The sequence below is a fragment of the Lepus europaeus genome, chromosome 16 (genome assembly GCF_033115175.1).
Source record: "Lepus europaeus isolate LE1 chromosome 16, mLepTim1.pri, whole genome shotgun sequence".
NCBI classification, from domain to species: domain Eukaryota; kingdom Metazoa; phylum Chordata; class Mammalia; order Lagomorpha; family Leporidae; genus Lepus; species Lepus europaeus.
Window position 1 is genome coordinate 15,928,628 of NC_084842.1, and position 23,265 is coordinate 15,951,892.

At 39.5% G+C, this 23,265-nt stretch overlaps 1 protein-coding gene across 2 annotated transcripts in view; it reads right to left on the minus strand.

The window, feature by feature from the left end:
- DLC1 (DLC1 Rho GTPase activating protein) overlaps positions 1–23,265 on the minus strand; it is a 432,547-nt gene that overhangs the window by 204,494 nt on the left and 204,788 nt on the right. For both annotated transcript variants that reach the window (XM_062213382.1, XM_062213381.1), the window contains exon 5: positions 13,503–13,536. In XM_062213382.1, the coding sequence (XP_062069366.1) occupies positions 13,503–13,536 (34 nt within the window). The remainder of the gene's footprint in view (positions 1–13,502; positions 13,537–23,265) is intronic.

The window sequence follows — 23,265 nt, forward strand, 5'->3', positions numbered from 1 at the left end:
ATGGCACAAGTAGATGGGTTCCTACCATCCATGTCAGAAACCCTGATTGAGGTTCCAGCTCCGACTATCATGAGCATTTTGGCAGTGAATCAGTAGATGGGAGATCTCTATCTATGTCTCTCTCGCTGTCTCCCTACCTTTCAAATAAATAAAATAAAATAAAATAAAAACTAAAGTCATCAGTGTATTGTTGATAACTTCTTTTAAAAAACTAAGGAACAGACCACTTTTGATACTGCTTGTGTACTCAATAGGAATTTGGAGAAGGTTGTCTAATCATCTGATACAGAATACTCATTCACATTAGTTCCAACAAGTAAAGGGCCTAAAGCGGGGGCTGGAATTGTGGCACAGCAGATTAAGTTGCCGCCTGCAATGCCAGTATCCCACTTTGGAGTGCCAGTTTGAGCTCTGGGCTCCTGGCGTTGGCCTGGAACAGCTCTGGCCATTGCAGCCATTTGGGGAGTGAACCTGTGGATGGAAGATCTGTCTCCTTCTGTCTCACCCTCTTTCTGCCTCCTTCTCTACACTCTGCATTTACATTCAAATAAATAAAATGCACCTTAAAAAAAGGTGCCTAAAACATAAGGATGCAGAGATACTCCGCAGGCATTGGGTAGGACCTCCAAAAGCTGGCACACACACCCAGGGAGTGGTCTAGTGAGGAATCAGTTACTTTCTCCAGCTTGTATTGTCTGTAACTTCTCTGTTTTGTTGGTCCTGTTGCCGGATTATCCTGCTTCTCTTTGCAGAATGGTTTCTGTTACTTCACTTCACAGTCTATGCGACTTTTTAGCTAAAGCACCTGCTATGAATTAATCAAGTCTCCCTGGCTCCTAATTTCAATGAGAGAAAGAAAAAGAAATCTAAGTGGAGGAAGAGATAGAGACAGTGATAGAGAGATGAGATAGGGATACAGAAAATTGATAGATAGACAGACAGTCAGATAGAGGTTGGCCACTTGTTAGCTAAAGCACTCTCTGGCCTTTGGTCCTGCGCCCCCACTCCTAACCCCATATACCCTATTCCAGTTTACTACAGTCATGGGTTAGGTACAGGGTCACAGGGCACACAGGCTGACCCTTTTAGGGGATGAAGACGAGATGAGCAATGCCACCTGTCTGTGTCAAAGAAGGGAGTTCACTGCAGGGCAGAACAGCTGTGGGAGGCTTTATGTAAAAGTGGCACTCAGGCTAAGCCTTGAAGGAAAGGTGTGATAGGAGAGAATAATAACAACAGAAGACAATTTTTTGAGGCAGGAAACTTCAGGAGCAAAAGTATAAGGACAGGGATAGTTAGTTTATAAAAATTATATGAGTTATTATAGTTTTACTAATTTTCATTATAGTTAAAATTTTATTCATTTTTATTTATTTGAAAGCAGTGAGAGATTTCCCATTTGCTGTTCACTTTCCAGATGCCCACAACAGCTGGGGCTGTTTCACACCAAAGCCAGGAACCTGGAATTCAGTCTGAGTCTAGCATGTGGGTAGCAGAAACCCAAGTATTTGAGCCATCACCTGCTGCCTCCCAGGGGTGCACATAAGCAGGAAGCTGGAATTGGAAGCAGAGCCTGTGCTTTTGAACCATACAACCCAGTAAGATGCCTTAACTGTTGAACCAAACTCCCACTCCTCATCCTACATTTATTAGCATTCTTGGAGGTGGGCAAATGGTGACGAAGGGCCTGGAGAGGTAGAGGAAACACCAGTTATGGGTCAAAGGGAGATTTCTGTACCTTGCAGATAAGTGAGTATTAGAAACATGCAGAGAAAGTACATCTCACCACTGCAGAGTAGGTACCCCGGGAATTAGAGCAATCGATAACACATTTAGTAGTAGTATGTCTCTTTTGAAAACGTGAAGAAGTTCCAAAGGAGAGAAATTAAGTAATTGAAATCACGGCTAAGAAAAGAGTTTCTTTTCCCTAAAGAAGATAGGTGGGCCCAGGGTTATGGCAGGCAAAGCAAGTAAAGCTACTGCCTGAGATGCTGCATCCCATATTGGCACCAGTTTGTATCCTGCTCCCTCCTCTTCCATTCCAGCTCCCTGCTGATGAGCCAGGGTAAGCAGTGGAAGATGGCCCAAGTATTTGGAACCCTGCCACCCACATGGGAGATCTGGAAGAAGCTCCTGACTCCTGGCTTCAGCCTGGCCCAGCCCTGGCTGTTACAGTCATTTGGGGAGTGAACCAGAAGAATGGAAGACTCTCTGTCTCTCTTCCTCTCTCTGTGTAACTCTTTCAAATAAATAAATAAGTCTTAAAAAACAAAACAAAAAATAGAAGACAGGTAAAAATTAATGTAGTGTGTAATGTAGTTTATGATCTGTTTTTTAAAAAGCTTTTACATTTAAGGTATTAAGTAAGCCTCTTTAACCACGATATATATCCACACAGTGAAATACTATCCAGCACTAAAAACAAACGAGCTATCAAACTAAAGAAGACATGAAGGAAACGTAAATGCAAACCCGAATCCTTAAGTCAAAGACATCAATGTGCAAAGGCTCCCTACTGCACCACAGGGCATCCCACATCATGGTTCCATGTCCTGACCTTCCCCTTGGGCTCTGCCTTCTCATGCCCCTCTCCCCCATAGCACCAGCCACCACTGATCTTTTTATTGTTTCCACGGTTTTGCCATTTGCTGCATATCATATAGGCCCAACTGTCCTTTTGTGCTCAATTTTGCTATGACAATCAAGTTTCCCTTAAAAATAAAGGCTATTTGTTCATTAAACTTTGCCTGTTTTAGGTGCACAGCACCATGCTAAGTGACCTCTTAAAAAAAGATGCGTGAAAGACTCTTGGGAGGTAAGATTGAGAAAAAACACTCAAATGACAGTGACAGTCTATAGTTAAGAGCAAAAGTAACCAGTTCAGACCATGTAAGCTGTGACTGTGACATTGTGAGGAGCAGGAGGCTGATAGGAGCAGAGGTTATCACAGAAGAGTTCCCGGTGAAAATGGAACACAACGAGTCCTTGGGGGGTGAGGAAAGTAATTTCTGGAAGAGAAACAGGAGAAATGAAGGTCAAGTTTTGCAGGAGGAAATTCAGGAGAGAAGTGAGGTTGTTACCATGGCTACGAGGAAGGTGCGTGCTAGAGGAGGAACGGAAATAAAGGGTAAGGCCAGATTACGGAAAACTGATTTACCAGCTTGGGGAGTCATGGCAGGTAACCATCATTTAGCTTAGTGGTTAGAGCACATATGATGATCTTCATTGTTGGTGTTGAATTCTGCCTTGGCCACAGTGTGACGCAGGCTATCAGGAAACTCTTTGGAGTCTCAGGTCCCTCATCTCCATCATGGGGACAACAATAGCCCTTACCTCATGGGGTTGCAGAGGATGAAATGAGGTCCATCTATAAAGTGCGTAGGAAAGTGCAGGCACAGAATAAATGCTTGTTGCCATCATCTAGATATTCAATCACTCATTCCACAAACATTAGCTGGCATTACAGAGACACAGGGGGAAATGCATGCCTCTCAGGAAATCCCAACACAGTGGGGGGAAGCATTTGTATAAATGTATCAAAGATGATCATAGACTGGACAGGGAGATTGAAGAAGTGCTCTCATTCGCCATTTACTGGTTTCCTTAAATTCATAGGAAATAACTGATTTAGCATTGATACTAAGAAGTTTAGGGGCCAGCGCTGTGGCTTAGTGTGTAAAGCTGCTGCCTGCAGTGCCGGCATCCTGTATGGGCACTGGTTCAAGTCCGGCTGACTCACTTCCAGTCCAGTCTCTGCTACGGCCTGGGAAAGCAGTAGAAGATTGCCCAAGTCCTTGGGCACCTACTCCCACGTGGGAGACCCGGAAGAGGCTCCTGGCTCCTGGCTTCGGATTGGCGCAGCTCTGGCCGTTGCGGCCATTTGGGATGTGAACCAGCGGATGGAAGATTTCTCTCTCCCTCTCTCTGCCCCTGCCTCTGCCTCTAACTCTGATTTTCAAGTAAAATTAATAAATCTTAAAAAAGAGAAAAGTTGAAAGGGGCTGGTGTTTGGTCTATTGATTAAGCTGTTGGTTAATATGCTTACATTTCATATCAGAAAACCTGAGTCTGATATCAGACTCTGTCTCCAAGCTTCAACTTCCTTGCAGCATTGAGTCACTGTCTGTCCCGTGGCAAACCTAGATTGAAATCACAGCTTTTGGCTTTGGCTTTGTCCTGCTCCCCCACCTTTCCACCCTGGACACTTGGGAAGTAAACCAGTGCCTATTTGTCTCTTTCTTCTATCGCTCAAGTAATTAATTAATTAATTAATTAACTAAAAAAAGAAGTTTAAAGGCCAGCATTGTGGTGCAGCGGGTTAAGCTGCCACTTATAACCATGCCATGTCATATCAGAGCACCAGTTCAAGTCTTGGCTCTTCCTCTTCCAATACATCTCCCTGCTAATGTGCCTGGAAAAGCAGCAAATGATGGCCCAAGCACTTGGGGCCCTGCCACCCACACAAGAGACCTAGATGGAGTTCCTGGCTCCTAACTTTGGCCTGGCTCAGCCCCAGTTGTTGTGGCCATTCGGGAAATGAATCAGTGGATGGAAGATTCTCTCTTTCTCTTGCTATGACTTTCTAATTAAAAAAAAAAAAAAGAAAGAAATTTAGAACATTAACAGTTTGGAGTCACTGGAATGTGTATTTTGGGGAAATTCAATGTTTTGGGGAATTTTAAAAACAAAGGAACAATATCCTATTGTGGTGGGCAAACGGAAGATCTATGGCACCCATTTTTCCTTAAGCAGCACTTGGAGAACCTGCTGGGGTCTTTTCTACCTGATTACAACAGTCAGGATAAAATAATGCGTTAAATCCATGATCCATTCTGAAACAGCCAGACTAGCCTTCTGCACAGCTGGTAAGCAACATGATGGGCACTAGCCTTTTCCTGAGCATCCACTAACCAGTTGTGGTTGATAATAACTGCCTAGAATTTACCATTTAGACAAACCATATCTCAAAATTATATCTTAATTATGCAACAGAAGTGTCTGGATGCAGAGAGATATGCTCTCGAATTGTTGGTTATAGAAAAACAAATCAAAGTCTTTCAAATCAATGGACAGTTGATAAGAGAAAAAAAGTAGAATCATGCCAGCAGAATTGTAGTTTATTTCATGTAACTTTATAAAGCAAATGTACCTCTTCAAAGAAACCAGAACCAATGTACCATTATCTTGTTGGTACATATCTCTATATTCACATTAGTAATTAATGCAATTGAATTGTGAATCATTCACTACAAATTCTGGAAAGGTAAATAAATGATTGGATATGATTTTGAACTAAATGGGAGCTCTTTTCCTACTTATTAAATAGAACTGATGCAAAAGGACCCTTGTGCAAATTATCTTTCTTCAGGGAAGGTGAAAATGGCAACTTAATTCTCTCCTGATGAAGGTCAATGGCACTTGAAACACTGAAAAGCAAAACTGTCTCCTGGGTCCACACTGGTAGGTCAGAGCCTCCTCTTCACACCACAGAGAGTTATTCTTTGCAAGGAAGAATGGGAGGAGCAACATGTGCACAAGATTTTTTGGAAGACAAAATTTCAAGTTGGTCAAATATTGTGAAATGTCCTGGTCAGTGTTAGAGCACAGACCACTGGAATGCCTGCATGAGGGACTTAGTATGGCAGCTAAACAGATCGATTCAAAGTCATCTCGTGGGCAACCTGCTCTGTGCACCACAGCAAATGAGGTGTGGTATGACAAAGATGAAATGGGGGCTTTAGCTCAAGGCCAGCTATGGCACATAATTCATGAACACAAGTGCAACACAAGGAGCACCAATCACCCAAAGAAAGAGACCAATGAAGTGCTACCTGCTGCTGCAGAAACCCTGGAAGACCATGTCAAGGGCAGGAGGCAAGATCTGGACTGGGACTTGCTAAAAGAAAGTATCATCTACCTGCATTCCTTGAGATGTATTTGAGAGGAAAAGGAATATGTTTTATTAATTAGGGTGACAAAGTGAAGTTATTTCACCTACCTAGTAATAACAAAAACACCAGTGGAACACTAAGTATCACTGAGAAAATTATCTGTGTTTAAAAGCATCATATGAGTTCAAGATTTCGGGCATTTAAGAATAGCTTACTTGTGTTTTGCATGAATTCCTTGATACCTGAAAGCGAATGTGTTCCCTCCAGCAGCCCAGTCAACCGCAGCCCACTTTTCATGGATTAGTTTACATTAGGGGTTGTGTGTGGGCATATCCTAAATTCCTTTCTTAGAAAAAAAGCCAGTGAGCACAGACCATAATACTTTAAAAAAAAATGAAGCAAATGAGTATTTATAAGCCATTAGTATAAAAATAATAAAATTTGTTTTCTGAGAGTGAAAGAAATAAAGAATTTGGAATATTTGACCAAAACCCAGCCTGGCCAGATAAAGACAATTTCCAATCCTGCCAAATACTATAAAACAGCTAGCAGAGGGTCTCTGCAGTTAGAACAGAATAATAAGAGTCTACTTGGGGCCTTGGGCTTATCATGAGTATAAAGCACTTGCTGATTTTCAGAAGATCCCATTTACTGATTGATTTAGCAAATGTCAAGTAACTGCAATAATGCTGGGCACTGGGCACACAGAGTTGAATGAAACAGAATTCTGTCTTTCAAGGTTTGACAGCCACCTGGGTGAGGTAGCAATAAAAGTCATTTAATCCACAGTAAAATGGAGACATAAAATAGGGCAGAGTTGTTCAAAGAACTGTGAAATACAGTAGTCTTGTTTCTTGTTTTTCATGGAATCTCTTTGGATCTCTAGACATTAGAGTGTGGTTAAATGGCATGAATCGAGTGGAATAGACGGCATGAATAACTCTCTGAATCCAAGCACTGGTGACTGGACTGCAGAAGAAGTGAGTATCTTTCCATTTTTAAATTTTTTTTGGGGGGAGTGTCATCTATATTTCCCTTCTCAGTGATCAAAAGCAGCCAAGAAAATTAATACCAAAAGGCACTAAGTCTGGGCTTTGTTATTTAGTATGTTTATAAGGAGCTTGGAATGAAATTATGAAAACCCTGAGCTTTCCCCTCTCCCCTCACACATTTGTCACAAAGAAGGGTTTGATTTCTATTTTCCGCCTTGCTAGCCACAACACAACATTTGGAGAGACTGTGACTCTGTTATAAGCTTCTGAAAGCTATCTTTCACAAGTGTTTCAGGCTATAATTATTCATTATCTTGATTTTTAACATTTTCTGGCCAAACCAATAACCTCGAGGCAGGAGTACAAACATTCTAAGAAAAACGACCAAGGAATGCAACCAAAGTCAGATTCTCAGTCATGTTTTTCAATGGTATCCTTTACTCATTTTTTTAAATGGAATAGATCTCCAAATAGCACCATTAATTAATTACCTGGCTGAAATATTTGGCAGTTGTGAGCGCATAGTAGGATTCATGGAGGGAGTAGGGGGTGAGGTTAAATAAAATGCTTTAGAGCCATATTAACCTTAAATCATTTAGATTGAGGCCAAAGCATCTTTGTAATTATAATTTATTGATTCATATAAATTTATGGAATACCTACTATGTGCTAGTAACTGTTTTTGATGTAGGGCACATAGGGCAATATTTGTAACTCAGAAAACTTGTGGTCTAGAGTGGACGACACACAGCTTAACAAGATAATAAGTCTGTCACAGAAAACACATAGTCTTTCAGGAACACAGATAATCACGAAGTAACTAACTTGGAATGAGAAATAATTTATTCAGGAGATGATGTTATAATTGCATTTAAGAAAATAAGATTTTCAAGACAGATAAGCAACAGGGAATGCTGTTTTAAGCTAATGATAGTGGTCTATTTTCCATGGGCTGCCCTGTAGCCTGACCCAATTTTTGAGTTGCTTTGTGCATTAATTTCAGAATGACAGATTTCATATTATTCAATATTACTACTTTGGAAATATACTCAGAAAATCATTCTTTAGTGCCTACAATGCAGTGATCATTTTGTAAGTTATATACTCCTCTTCAACAAAGAACACATACTAAATCATAAGGATAGAGATATTTTTCCTAAATAATAAAACCATTTTCACATAGGATGACAAAAAACCTATTTATTATTATTGCTGAATGAATTATCCTTTTCTCTGCCTCTATTTTTAATATTATGTGACTTTTTTCATAAGGCAGTTGCATGCTGCAGATCTAGACTGAAGCAGAAACACAACATGGTTAGAAGGGGTTCTATGATCAGATGTGGTGGTTGTGTCTGGTACAGTCAATTGACCAACCAGACAACAAAGCAAAGGAATAAACAGACGGTAAAATACTGGTAGGTACTTGAGCGAGGCTCCTGTGGGTGGAGAAATGGCCCATAGGGGAATGTAATAACAGGACTATTTTCATAAGGAAACCACGTCATAAGGAGAGAATGGCTGTCAGAACCTGGAAAGATGTGGAAAGGGCTGCTTAAGAGACACCAGCACCGTCACCTCCTACCCTCAGTCTCCTGCCTCAGCTCCCCATTGGCTGAACGGGAAAGATAGAAAGAAGGGCAGTCATTTGACACAGTCCATACCAGTCGGCCTCAGGGAACAGAGTCGGGGAGATTCTGGGTGTATCTGAAGGGCAAGATGAACATGCCCGGGACAATAAATCATACTACATCCAGACTACAATGGCCAGGTATGTGACGCAGGGAAATTTGACCTTATCCCAGAGACAATAAGGAGACAGAAAATGTCGAGGCAGGAATTGACATGATCAGGTCGAGCTTTTCATAGATAACTCTGGTGCCACTGTAGAGAGCAGACTGATGCAATGATAGGTTAAAGCAGGAAAACAAGTTCTGGACATTGTTGTGAAAGTCCAGTGCAGGGTGGAGCCCTGAATGAGAGCAATGACTGCAGGAATGGATGAGGGATGAGGAGCAGACAATGCTGACAGGGCTCGTGCAGGAGGGGAGGGAAGGAGGCAGCAGCAGGACAAGCCAGAGCCTAGCTGGGATGCTAGGTGGATGGAATTATCTGAGAGACTAGGGATAGAGGGGGATAATCAAGTCTTATGGAATTGGGATGCAGAATCTACATTTTTCAGGGAAGATTCACAAGAAAGAATTTCACCCTATCAAAGTAAATAATTTCTAATGAGAAGTTAACAGCTGCCTGACTTTGTCTATTCTTGTATCACCTTTGTCTGAATGACTTACTCGGAAAATGTGTGAGGAAAGTGGGATCTTTCTTCCACATGGACATCCATTTAGCCACCTCTTGGTGCCCTGAGGAAGTATTTAAGGATTCTTGGTGTACACATGGACAGCAGGGACACAGCTAGCACCCATTTGGTCTGTATACAGAGTGATTATAAGCAATTAATTACCATAAAAAGCTATTTTTTTAGGACTTTGTGCCAAGCATTGTTGCCTTTAACAACAACATAGAAGATTCTCTATTTATACTCTAGAAATGAGGGAAATGAGGAAGTTGAGTAATTTGCTCAAGGACAAACAGATAGGAAGCAGCTGTTCTGGAGAAAATATAGCAATACAGAGCCTGGTGGCACGTGGGAGTTACATGGAAATATATGTACCGGTTACATATCCATGTTGATAATAAGCGATTAGGTCCGATTTTTAAACTTTTTTTTTTTTTTTTGGACAGGCAGAGTGGATAGTGAGAGAGAGAGAGACAGAGAGAAAGGTCTTCCTTTTTGCTGTTGGTTCACCCTCCAATGGCCGCCGTGGCCGGCGCACTGCGGCCACCGCACCGCGCAGATCTGAAGGCAGGAGCCAGGTGCTTCTCCTGGTCTCCCATGGGGTGCAGGGCCCAAGCACTTGGGCCATCCTCGACTGCACTCCCTGGCCACAGCAGAGAGCTGGCCTGGAAGAGGGGCTACCGGGACAGAATACGGAGCCCCGACTGGGACTAGAACCTGGTGTGCTGGCGCCGCAAGGCAGAGGATTAGCCTATTGAGCCATGGCGCCGGCCGATTAGGTCTGATTTTAAGAAAGGAAAATTTGTTGGACACTATTTCAGATGTTGAGAATGAACATTCTGACACAGTATCCTGAAAGAAATATTTTAATTGGGTTCTCTTCTTGGGGAACTTTTTGAATAAGCAAAGGTAAGAAATTCCCATGAGGAGAGAAGAGGGTATTGACTCATACGGATATTCTCTGATCAGATTTGAGTTCTTTCAAAGCAGAGACCCTCCCTCATTCACAGTTGCTTCTTGGGTAGAACCTGATGGCTTGATCATGTGGCTGTTCAATACAACAAGTATTTACAGAATGAATGAATCCACAGGAGGTTCTTTCAAAATACTTTCTCCTTGGAGTGTTTTGTCCTCACAAGGAAAGGGGACAAGCAGCAGAGCACAGAAGATAGTCACTTAACCCACACCCAGGGACATCTACACTACTGCAATTCAACAGTGAGTAATGGAGTGTACCCAACATGATTTTGTTTAGAGCTTCACAAAGCCTGGTAGAGTTGATTCCAGTTGGCTTGGATGAGAGGTCACACAGATTAAAAATAGACTTTCCTAATCAGGAACAATAGGCTACATTCATTTAGTAAGACAGAAAAAAGAATGACAGGCCCTAGGGGTGGGTATGATGCTTAATCCTATTTAAGAGTTCAATTAACCCCAGAAGATTGAGTGGGTCCTCTGCTTGCATGGCCATTCCTCTGTAGTGGAAGCTTAAAAATAGAGATTCATAAAGATGGGAATAAAAAGACTAACATTTGTACATAAAACACACAAAATATTTTTAAGTAGAGCATATTAAAGTTTAGAAATATAAGAATTAGATTGCTTACACTGTTACAGTCCTTTAAATTTTGTGCAGTAAATATTATTCTATTCTGAATTGTTAAATCTGTTACCATTAGTCATAAAACATGCAGACATAAACATTTGGACAGGTAAATTCAAATTCATGGACTTTTAAATCAGTAATTTCTTTGTTTTGTTTATATTATCAAATACAATTATACTTCCTTCTAAATATGTCAGTGTATCTTACAGAAATCTAAAGCAAAACTCATTCTGAGGTAATCCTAATATTTTAAATACAGAGGAAATTAGGTTCTGCTTAAATCAGCCCTTCCTGGGGTGTTAAGTGTCTTGAATGGGGCATCCAGGGGCTTGGGGCCTGGGTACTTTGAATATTTTAATTAATGGGTTCTGCATTCAACAGATAATATTAGGGAAATTCTGAACTGAAACTATCAACTCTTTTAATTTGCATCCCAGTAGTTTAGAAATGATATCCAAAAGACTGTGAAATAGTGAGTGTTAATTTTCCTTTTTAAACTTACTTGTTTATTTGAAAGGTAGAGAGAGACACACACACAGAAAAACAGACAGATCTCCCATCTGCCAGCTCCCATTCCCCACATGCCTGCAACAGCTGGGGCCGGACTAGACCCAAAGTCGGGAGCCTGGAACTCAATTCAGGTCTCCCACATGGGTGTCAGGGGCCCAGAGATTTGCGCCATCACCTGCTGCCTCCTAGCATGCACATTAGCAGGAAGCTGGGACCAGAAGGTGAGCTAGGATTTGAACCCAGGCACTCCAGTACGGGATGCAGGTATCCCAAGTGGTGTCGGAACTGCTGTGTTGGATGGCTGCCCCGATTTCATGTTTTGTGTTATTCTTGAGGAGGAAAATTTCCAGAATTGTGATATAAAATGGTAGTTTCATTATATTTATGCTTCTATTTAACGAGTTCTTTGTTTTTAAGAACAATTTCAAAATATTTGAGGAGCTGGATAAAATGAGGTGCTTCTCCAAATCAGATGGAGCCCGTTGGAATGGAAGAGGGAGAAGAAAACTCTTTGCCTTCTACTCCTCAAGCACCAGCGTTGTTATTCCTTCTTCTCTCTTTCATTCCTTCATCCTGGTTTTTTCCTTGGCGTATGAAAGAATTTGCTGCTATTCCAGTATAAGATGACAACTGTCTCGTGTTACATTCTTTGTTGAAACTACGGCTAATCTTGGGAATTACAGGACATGTCACAACCCAAGACAGAGCATGACCTTTGCTAAGGTTTTTCTTCTTTGCAATGTATGTGTTTAGCAAACCATTTATTTCTTGTCCTAGCTAGACAGTCAACAAAATCTGCTTAAAGATATATGGTACTGAGGGCCTGTGTTCAGCCTTAGGGGCTAAGATGCCCAAGTCTCTTATCTGAGTACCTGGGTTCAGTGCCTGCCACTGGTTCCTGACTCCAGCTTCCTGCTGCTGCAGACCCTGGGAGACAGCAGTGATGGCATGAGTATCGCGTCCTTGCCATCCACATGGAAGCCCTGGATTGATCCCAGTTCCCAGCTTCGCCTCAGCCCAGCACTGGCCATCACATTCATTTAGGAAGATATCCAGCAGATGGTAGCTCACTCTCTTTCTCCCTCTTTGTCTCTTAAATAATTAAATATGTATTTAAAAATATATTGATGCTTTGAAACTATAACTTAAATTTACTTCACATATGTTAGTAATCCATGGAATAGTAGTACAGTGTTACATTAAGCAGTTTTTCTCTCAAATTAACCCATGAGGTCAGAGCAATATGCCAATTTTGAAGATTTATCGTTTAATATTATTAGAGTGCAGAAATCAGACGCAGCCTAAACATGAGAGACAAGACTAACTTACAGAAGGAAACGAATTACGAAACTTCTGTGTAAAAACTGGTGGCAAAAATATCACTGACATTGCAGCGAATATCCCCCGTATAAAAATCCTATCCAACAAATTACAATGTTGTAAGTATAAGGGCCCTTGACACACGTTATCATCTCAGAGGAGATCTTAAACTTCTAATATGGCTTCTAAAAGTTACAAATGTCTACAAATGAACCGAAGTGCTTTAAGTTTGGTATCACAGTTCTACTTTTCTTTTTGTTTTTATTACATAGAACATATAGGACAATATTGAGGAAGAGCAAAAATACTTAGAAAGTACATATATAATTCCACCACTCCAAGTCCAGTTTTTCATATTTCCATGTTTCTCATCCATTCTTGCCCATTTTCCCATACTATTAAATAATTATAATGATAGCACAGAATATAGAAACATAGATTTTTCTCCAATGTAATTATTCGTATTGCTTCATAATATTTTTGATAGTATAGCATCAACTTTAAGCGATAATACGTGAATAAGCTACTTAGGATTAAAAAGTAAAACTTGATTATTATTAACAACCAATTTCCAAAGACCATTTCTCACTATATTGATCGACAATTAATTATTTTCCTTGAGGAAAAAAAGAATTCTTTTATTTGCTTAACTAGTAGAGCAACAAGAAGTACACATCTTATTCTAACAATGTAACATTATGTTAGAAAACCACAATTTTTTCTTACATATTGTGACAAAACTCCCCAAGGTATTCAAAATTAACATCTTCCCAGAGAATTGATTAAATTGATAAATTTTAGATATTTAATGAAATGTCTACTTGAAGGTAGAATTTTATTCCAAAATACAAAAGAGAGAAAACACAACCAAAATGTCAACTTACCAGCCTTTTCCTTCTCTGAAGTACCTTGAATAGCCTGGAAAAGAAAAAGAAAAGCCATAAAACGATGTTATTTTTAGAAAGTAACATCAAATAACATCATTAGGAATAAATGAACACCACGAATTGAGCCAAAATGAAACAGAGCCTGAGAGTAGATCAATAGCATTGTGGAGCTATTGGGAAAGTTGTTAGATCCAGCTATGATAACTGCAACCCATCGCAGAATGATTTGCTTGTCTGAATATGGATTCAGCCTCACGTATTTAAATACCCATGCTAAAACCACACTTTAAGTCTGAGCAGAATGTATGCTGTTTAATTTCTTTGTCCCATTTTTTGGAGGCAGAAATTTCAAATTGTTGGCATTTCATATCTCTGTGTGTTTCTTGTTTCCTCTATGCACTTGAATGAGTTATCTTACAAGTTCAGATTCCTCCTATATAATGTTGATAATCACATCTAGTCACAGGGTTTCTGAAAGAACCAAATGTAGCTCCCTGTATGAAGCACCCAAAGTCATCAGGAAAAAGAGAGTGACTTAGGATTTATACTATGGGCATTGGGCTGATTTACTGATGTGAACAGTTCAGAAGCCCCAGTCAGCATTTATCCCTATTGTTATCTTTAAAAACAGGGTTCAGAATGAGATGTTTCATAAGACTTAAATCTTTTTTTAACTTTTATTTAATGAATATAAATTTCTAAAGTACAGCTTATGGATTACAATGGCTTCCCCCCGCCATAACTTCCCTCCCACCCAAAACCCTCCCCTCTCCCATTCCCTCTCCCATTCCATTCACATCAAGATTCATTTTCAACTATCTTTATATACAGAAGATCAATTTAGTATATATTAAGTAAAGATTTCAACAGTTTGCACCCACATAGAAACACAAAGTGAAAAATACTGTTTGAGTACTAGTTATAGCGTTAAATCACAATGTACAGCACATTAAGGACAGAGATCCTACATGAGGAGTAAGTGCACAGTGACTCCTGTTGTTGACTTAACAAATTGACACTCTTGTTTATGGTGTCAGTAATCACCTTAGGCTCTTGTCATGAGTTGCCAAGGATCTGGAAGCCTTTTGAGTTTGCCAACTCCGATCTTATTTAGACAAGGTCATAGTCCAAGTGGAAGTTCTCTCTTCCCTTCAGAGAAAGGTACCGCCTTCTTTGATGGCCCGTTCTTTCTGCTGGGATCTCACTCACAGAGATATTTCATTTAGGTCCTTTTTTTTTTTTTGCCACAGTGACAAGACTTAAATCTTAAGAGTCTAGTTCTACCGTTTGTGGATATTCCTCAGCACAAATTCAGGAAGAATTTCTGGTTCTCATTCACTTCAGTAATTCATGCACAGAAAAAAATCAGCATGGAATCATTAACTTGTACTAGAAGACTTTTTTTTATAATCTATCTCACATATTGAGATTTGAGGCCTTCTATCATGCAATCACTGACTACCAGATAAAGATAGATCTGAAAATGATGTATTTTGTCCCTCTCTCGTGAACGAAGTCTGCAGAGTTGGTGTAATAAATGCATGCCAGGGACGGGCATTGTGACACAGTAGGTAAAGCTGCCGCCGGCAGTGCCAGCATCCCATATGGGTGCTGGTTCGATTCCTGGCTGCCCAACTTCTGATTCAGCTCTCTGCTATGGCCTGGGAAAACAGTAGAAGATGGCCCAAGTCCTTGGGCCCCTGCACCCGCGTGGGAGACCAGGAGGAAGCGCCTGGCTCCTGGCTTCAGATGGCCCAGCTCTGGACATTGTTGCCATTTGGGGAGTGAACCAGCAGATGGAAGACCTCTCTCTGCCTTTGTCTCTGCCTTTCTGTAACTCTGCTTTTCAAATAAATAAATGAATCTTTTTTAAAAAAAAAAAAGGCAAAGAAAGGCCAAATGAGTAATTATGTGGTGATTATGTGTGTTTGTGTGTGTGTGTGTTTGAGAGAGTCTCAAAGGTGTGTCTGCTGTAGATAACTCGAGAGAACAGCATCCATCCTCACTTGGAAAAACATCACTTGTAGCGACAGCAGTATTTCTGTAAGATATTGATTACCGCTGAGATTTTAGGGGCTCTGGAGATTAATGCAATTATTCAAATAAGGTAAAAATCTGTGGATTAAAAATAGAGAGGAGTTTGGTTTGGAACATTGATCTCTATTGAAAGTATATGTTGACCGAACATCCATCTACATTTAGTTGTTCTATACTTGTTCTTTGAGTGTGAGCACTGATTCCAAATCCTACCAAAGATTAAGTGATGAAGAGAGAATCAGGCTCCTAAATGGCATTGGAGGGATGGGACAGGCTTCCAGAATTTTCCTGAGCATCTTTCATTTACAGCAGGGCTATCTGACCTTTCCTTCTTCAAGGACTTCTCTAATTCAATATCACAGGAAAATTATTTCCTCTCTCTACAAGAGAGTTATCCCAGAATTTGTGTGATGTTTGCTTTTTACACGTCTCTTCTGAAAAAAATATTTTAAAATGGAATTAAGTACACACTGTGTACCACATGATAAGTCTAACTGCTGCGTTTATCCCCTGATCAGGGTTGTTAATGAAGTTTTCTCTTTCTTAAAAAGCAAGCAAGCAACCAAACAAAGCAGAAACCCTTCCATTAATCGAGAAGATTACAATGATTGGTGATAGGCCTTAAACTGTTCATGGAAAGAGTTCCTCAGTATAAAAATAGCTAACACTTAGTGGGTGCTTAGTACCTATAGGGCACAGCTTTAACTTTTACCTGCCCAAATTCACTCAAGCATTAGAACAACCATGTGAGTCCTGGGAGGTAAAGCATCTTTTGAGAGGTCACACACTCAGTCAAGGAAGTCAGGACACAACCTCTGGCATGTTGGCTGCTGAGCCATGTTAATCTGAGTGTTTTGAAATGAAGGAGGAAACAAGTTTGGAGAGGGCCCACCATAAGACATTGATCAAGATCACAAAATATCTGTGCAGTGCATTGAGAATTTACCTGAGTAATCTCTCTCTTCTTATAACTAAGGGAGTTCAGCAATTGTAATGTCTTATCCCAAATCACAGGTTGACTAGTGACAAAGACAGGCCTTTTCTCTATTTTACCTGATGACAAAGTGTGTAACTGAGCATGTGTAACAATACCTAAACATGACAGTCAGTGAGATGGATTATGAAGCAAAAATACTCAATGCTCAATGCTAATATTTCTTGCAGCCAATGCCAACTACTTTGAAATATCACCATGTTCTGCAGGATTCTTTTAGCAATCAAAGCTCACTTCTATTAAATAACTGCAAAGGTCATATTACAAATGTGGAGCGAGGATGGTCAAAATTTAATGCTTTTATAAGCGCTGGCATCCCACATGGGTGCAAATTGGAGTCCTGGATGTTCCACTTCTGATCTAGCTCCCTGTTAATGCATTTGGGAAAGGCAACAGAAGACGGTCCACATGCTTGGGCCCTGCACCTATGAGGAAGACCTGAAAGAAGCTCCTGGCTCCTGGCTTTGGCTTGGCCCAGCCTTGGCTGTTGTGGTCATCTGAGGAGTGAACCAGTGGATGGAAGTTCTCTCTGTGTCTCTTCCTCTTTCTCTGTAACCGCCTTTCAAACAAATAAATCTTAAAAAAATACAAACTGGTTATCCCTCAGCTGATTTATCTTTGAATCTGAATAATTTTCTTCTAGATAATGATTTCTGGGTAAACTGATTAAAGTTGTGCAATTTTCCAGAGATGAAAGGCATTAAACAAACTAGAAAATACTGGCACTTGGCTTTTAACCAATTAAATCTATTTGTTGGCTCTTAATTAAATGTGTCATATTTTCCTAAGTATAAAAATCCTTTAGCAAAGTTCTCCTTGTGCAATTCACAATCTAATTTAAAGAGATACACAAAAGACAAAGAATGGTTTCATGCAGAAAATACCAAATGGTAGTGATTAGAGATATCATTGGTGCTCCATCCCAAGGAATGGGCAGAGAGTAGATGGTTAGCATTATCCAGGTGGAAACAGAATGGCTTTCTTGGGCATTGAACCTGTGGGAAGAAGCATTAGTTGGGAAATTTGTCCTACCCTTGACTTTTAGGAAGAAGCATGGCTAGATCTGGGTCCATGTGCTGAGTTCCAATATCTATGAGAAAAAACTTCAAAAAGTTCATGGAAAAGATAAGTTTATTTTGCCGCAAAACAATTTTTCCTCTCCGTGCATTGTTTTTTAAGTAATATATATTCCCATGAACTTTTTGAAGATCTTCCCACTTTTGGGTTTAGAAAGAAGGGTTCCGCAAAGAGCTGGCTGCATCAGCTGGTAAAGAGCAGGCATTCATCACATGTTTGTGGAATTAAAATACAAAATATATATACATATACATGTATATATATTTGTTCCTACAGTTTAAGTAACATGTATTATTGTTGCTTATGAGAAAACTCCCATAAAAAGCTTATTTCTGAATTCATTAGGGGCTTTTGCTAATAGCTGCCATATGTTTCATTTGAACTGCATCCTCAGGAAGTGATTTAACATTTCTGGCAATAAAGCAATTAAATAGGATTTTCCTGCTGGCCATATGGGTTAGCTGTAACTTCATATTTTCTTCTCTCCCTTTTCAATGGAACAAAGGAAAGTCCACTAATAACTTCCAAATGAGAGAAAAGAAAATCATCCATAGTCTTCGGTTATTCTACCCTGTGATATTCAAATGATAGGATAACAACCCTCCCAATGGTTCACAACCATTCCTGTTCCTCTGTATACTGACTGACACCCTCACAGATCTCTCTAGGTTAAGATTTTCATGTAAGCTGGCTGGTTAAGGTGTTTTGCAATTGATTTTTTAAAAAGTCATTAAAGAGAAGGCTCTTTTGTAATAGAGGAGGAAGCAATTTTCTTTCTCTTAATGAGATCTTTGAAAGCTGTGTGTGGGAGCTTAGACTAAGTACATGTCTGTATGTGTTTTGGAAAGTGAGTTGGAGAGATGCTGATTTGGACAAGCCTCTGGGAAATGTTATAGACACATGTTGATTCTTTTGATCTTCTGTTAGAACTGCTTTCTGCACTTTCAGGAGGACTCTCAGCTCAACACCTTTTAGGAACTTAACACCAGCCACACAGAAGCTGCTGACATAAAGAGCAATGTGAATACTCAGTGTAATAGCTGAGTCCATTTTAGCACCATGACAATTGAATTGTTCTAATTGATCCAGTCTCTTCTTGATTGTAAGTGAAAAACAGATATGATTTAATAGGTTACTTTTATTACTATGCCATTTCCCTTATTTGGAGAAAATATTTTCCTCTTAGTTTGTTGGAATCAGAAGCACAGAATACCATGACTAAGAAGCCCCTTTGAGAGAGAGGCAAGCTCTTTTGAGAGAGGGGCAGCTATGAGAGTTGTACAACTCTACTCCTAGATTCCATGAAAAGATCATTATTTTTTGTCTTGTAGTACACAACACAACACCAATGTTTATTGCTTTCTCTCTTTATAGGCAGTGCTTGTTTGGCCCATTTTCAAGTGTTAGAGATGTTCACGACAAAGAATCTGGAATATTCTCTTTTGTGCTCTAGGAATTTCCTTTATTTCCCTTTTAAAAAGTGGTTTAACTCACAGCAAGATCAGTGAGCGAGTAATTTATTCCTTTCTCTTTAAAACACTTTCATTTCCACACAAATATTTTACTCAGAAATTTCAAAATGGGTCATTATGCCCTTAGAAATTATAGAAAGATGGCCGGCGCCGTGGCTTAACAGGCTAATCCTCCACCTTGCGGTGCCGGCACACCGGGTTCTAGTCCCGGTTGGGGCGCCGGATTCTGTCCCGGTTGCCCTTCTTCCAGGCCAGCTCTCTGATGACAGCACAAGAGGGCACCTGTGGTACCACAGGCCAGGAAAGGTTTGGGGATTCACATATTTGGGGCAGACATGAAAGACAACCTAAAGGAAGAGAAGGCACGTGGGCAAACGAGTTTGTTCCCCTCTCTTCTTCATTTAATGACTCTTTGGAAACGACTCCAGTCTGTGCTACTGTGAGCCAGTCAATGATTTCAGTTTGTTTTTATTTGAACAAAGAAGTTCATTGAAAAGTTGTCTGATTGGCAATCTGACATCATCTGTTTTGGTTTATATTTTCTTTTCTGTAGCTTTGACAATCGTTCTTCCATTGAAAACACAGGCTCTTCAAAGTGAAGTGTTTCCCAAATCTCAGGTTTCTGAATACCACTTTCATAATTTTTGTTGTATAGAATAATCATCTATGAATCACTTATTTCATACTTTTCATACTTGAAAAACAAAAGTTAAACATTCCATTTTTTCTTGGTTTGTTATAACTAATAAAAATAAGAGGCATAAATTTATGGGTTTTATTTGTTGGTTATATTATTACGATACATACTAAAATAAATGACTACTGAAATTTCAAGTGTTTGTTTCTATACATGTGTCACTGTACTTTGGAAAACACTGCATGATTTCTTTCTCTGTATTTTTCATATGAGGAGGTAGGGATTTGGTTAGGTGATTTGCCCAATGCTATAGGGCTTTACTTGGTCAATGGAAACCAGACTAGAATCTGGGTCTTATAGCACTGTCTACCAATGGTATTATTCATGAGACTGATGAAGTCAAAGGCCACCATGGCGTTAGTCCGTCCAGTGTTGCTGGTTTATCTTAATTTCTTAAACATATACCAGAGGATAAAGGGAAATTCAGTTTCAGAAAGAAAAGACAATGTACTAGAATAAGAATTGTTTTCAAGGAACACAAATATACAATATAATCAAAGTAAAATGAATGCATAATTATCTGAGAAATAATGTGTGGTATATATCCTTATTTACAAAAAATATTTGACACATCTTCTTTGACAAAAATTGTCAGTAATAATTTTATTGAGGATTTTTTTTTTGTCAAATAACTGACTGTAATGCTTGTCCATACAGATTTACAGACCAAGATATAACTTTATTTATATCCTCTGATGTAGAATTTGGTGTTCCAGCTCAAAACAGTTGTGTAAGCATTTGAACACAGACAAAGCTGATTCTTGGGAGGTGCTTTGGTGTTCTCAGATCCACTTGTGGTTCATTTTTGAGCAGAGATGGGGTGACCTCCCATGGATTACAAGGCAGGCTGGGCTTCTGACCTCTAGAGCATTTTGTCTTTTCCAAGATCTTGGAATTCACTGTATTTAATGCTGATGACTTTCTTCAATACACTCTACTGAATACGTCACTCCACACTCACTTCACACAGCTCAGTATTGAATTTAAGGATCTCTAGCTCCTGACAAAAATCCGATTGAGGCCATTGGTGTTTGGAAACAATGGTCTAAGTGTAACACTAATCCTGTTTCCGTTTTCTTTTCCTTTTAACTCTTTCCTCAGCAAGTTAGATAAATAGAAGCCCCATGACTGAATCACACAGTTGTAACTCTTTTCAGTTATTACTGGGATTCTTCTTTTTTAACCTTTTTTTTAAAAAAAAAGATTTATTTATTTATTTGAAAGGCAGAGGCAAAGGCATAGAGAGGTCTTCCATCTGCTGGTTCACTCCCCAGATGGCCGCAAAGGCCAGAGCTGGGCCGATCTAAAGCTAGGAGCCTGGAGCTTCTTCTGGGTCTCCCACTGCTTTCGCAGGCACATTAGCAGGGAGACAGATTGGAAGTGGAGCAGCTGGGACTTCCATCTGGTGCCCATATGGGATGCTGGCACTGCAGGTGGTGGCTTTACCTGCTATGCCACAATGCCATCCTTACTGGGATTCTTAACCATAATGTTTTTGTATCTCTAATACATGTAAATCCACTGTAGAAGAAATATTCATGACATTGTTCAATATCCTTTAGATACATTTTTCAGATTATAAATTCCTTTCATACTATAACAAATCATATGTATTCAGCTAATTTTGTTATTATAAAAATTTGTTGCTAAATTCAAAACAAGTGGAAATTGGAGTAACCATAAACACCCCACATTTTGCTGTAATCATTTTACCCTTTATAAAATTTTATATAATTTTGAAATTTAATCTTCCTTTATTTATGTCTCTGGCTATAAGTAGTCCTATTTCTGTAAATATGTGAGCTATATATTTTAAAATATTATTTGATCTTGTGCTTAATCTAAATCTGGATACAGAATAATTGGTGAAGTACATGAATATGCTATAAATTTCACTGAAAATATATTTCTATTTCTCCATATATATATATACACAAACCCAATATATCTCCATATGTATCCTTAAATTTATAAATTCTTCAAAATTATTCTTTCAGTGTTTTGTATGTGATTTGCATATAATAGCCACTTAGTTACGCTGACTATTCAATGTAGCTTTTTCACCTTAACTATGAAAGTTCAAAATCAAAGAGTAGCATAGACATGTAGGTATTTTCTTGATACTCAAGATAGGTCACTTACTCAGAGAGCAACAGACTCAAATGGCTGTTCATCCTTTTCCTTGAATGATATCCACAGTAATCCATCCTCCCTTCAGTATTAAATGTAAGCCATCTCCATCCTTCCTAGTGCTTCTCAGTCGGTTTTGTAATCTTTATTGTTTCCATGATTGCATCTTTCTGGCCTGAGTCATGGTGTTTGCCTGGTGTGAGGCTTTGCTTCAGGCAGAACTTGATGGGCATTCTGAAGGCAGCTGTCCCTGGTGGAGTGTTTCACCTGCAGCATTTCTTGTTAAATTCTTTGCTGATTTTCTTTGCCCTTCCTAGAATGCTGAGCTCTTGGTAATGTGGTCTGAGATCCTCCTCTTCCTGTGCCAAATTCTATTTAATCAGTATCAGGATCATGTTAAGTACTCACTGGCTATACAGTCTTTTAGTAAGTTCTGTGTTGGGACTAAAGGAATTGAAAACATGCAGTAAGAGGAAGCAATGTCATGTGACTTCAAGACTGAAGACTGAAGCAAAGCATAAGAGCTGAGGATGAAACAAGTACTAGGTTCCTTGCTACCAGAAATTAGCTTCGTGACTTTTGGCAAGTTTCTAGAACTCTCTGAAATCAGTTTTCTCATCTGTAAAATAGGAGTGGAGGGGCATAGTGTTGCTATCCCAGGGCTATTTGTGAGAGCTAAGTGAAATCAATGCATGGAAAAGGATTATCATAGAGCCTCATATGTGTAAAATATTCATACTATTGTATGTATTTGGTATAGTGAGATTTAAAAAGTAAATATTTTTATTTGGAAATATCATGTTAAAAAGTAAATACACTTATTCGGAAATAATGCAAAGCAAGCATAGATTGTCTGCCCTGTCCTTTTTCTGCTGTCGTATTAACTTGTTCCCACATGTTCATTCCTCCTTTATTCATTTTAAAACACATCACAATTATTTCTTGTGATATTTCTGAAAAAAAAAATTTCTTTTTGGTAGCTATTTCCCGGCTGCCAGTCTCTACCTTCACCTTTAATGTGAGGTCTGTCTCCAGCTGTTAAGAATGTCAATTTTTGCCCTCTTACTGATAAGCAAGATATTATGCTCTAGTTGGTCATTGTACAGAGCAGGAGGCTCCCAGTTCTGGGCACCTGAGAGCAGCAGGGCCTGAGGGTATATGTGGAAGTGATCCTTTTGCTAGAAGATGCAGAGTATTTATCTCCTGCACTTGGGTGACATCTAAATCATAGCGGATGCCTGGGACCACCATCCACACTTAACCAGAGTTCTCAGTGGAATTTATCAATGACTGAATTTTCCTAAACTGATTATATATTATATTTATAATATTGCTCAGATGGAATTGGATGCA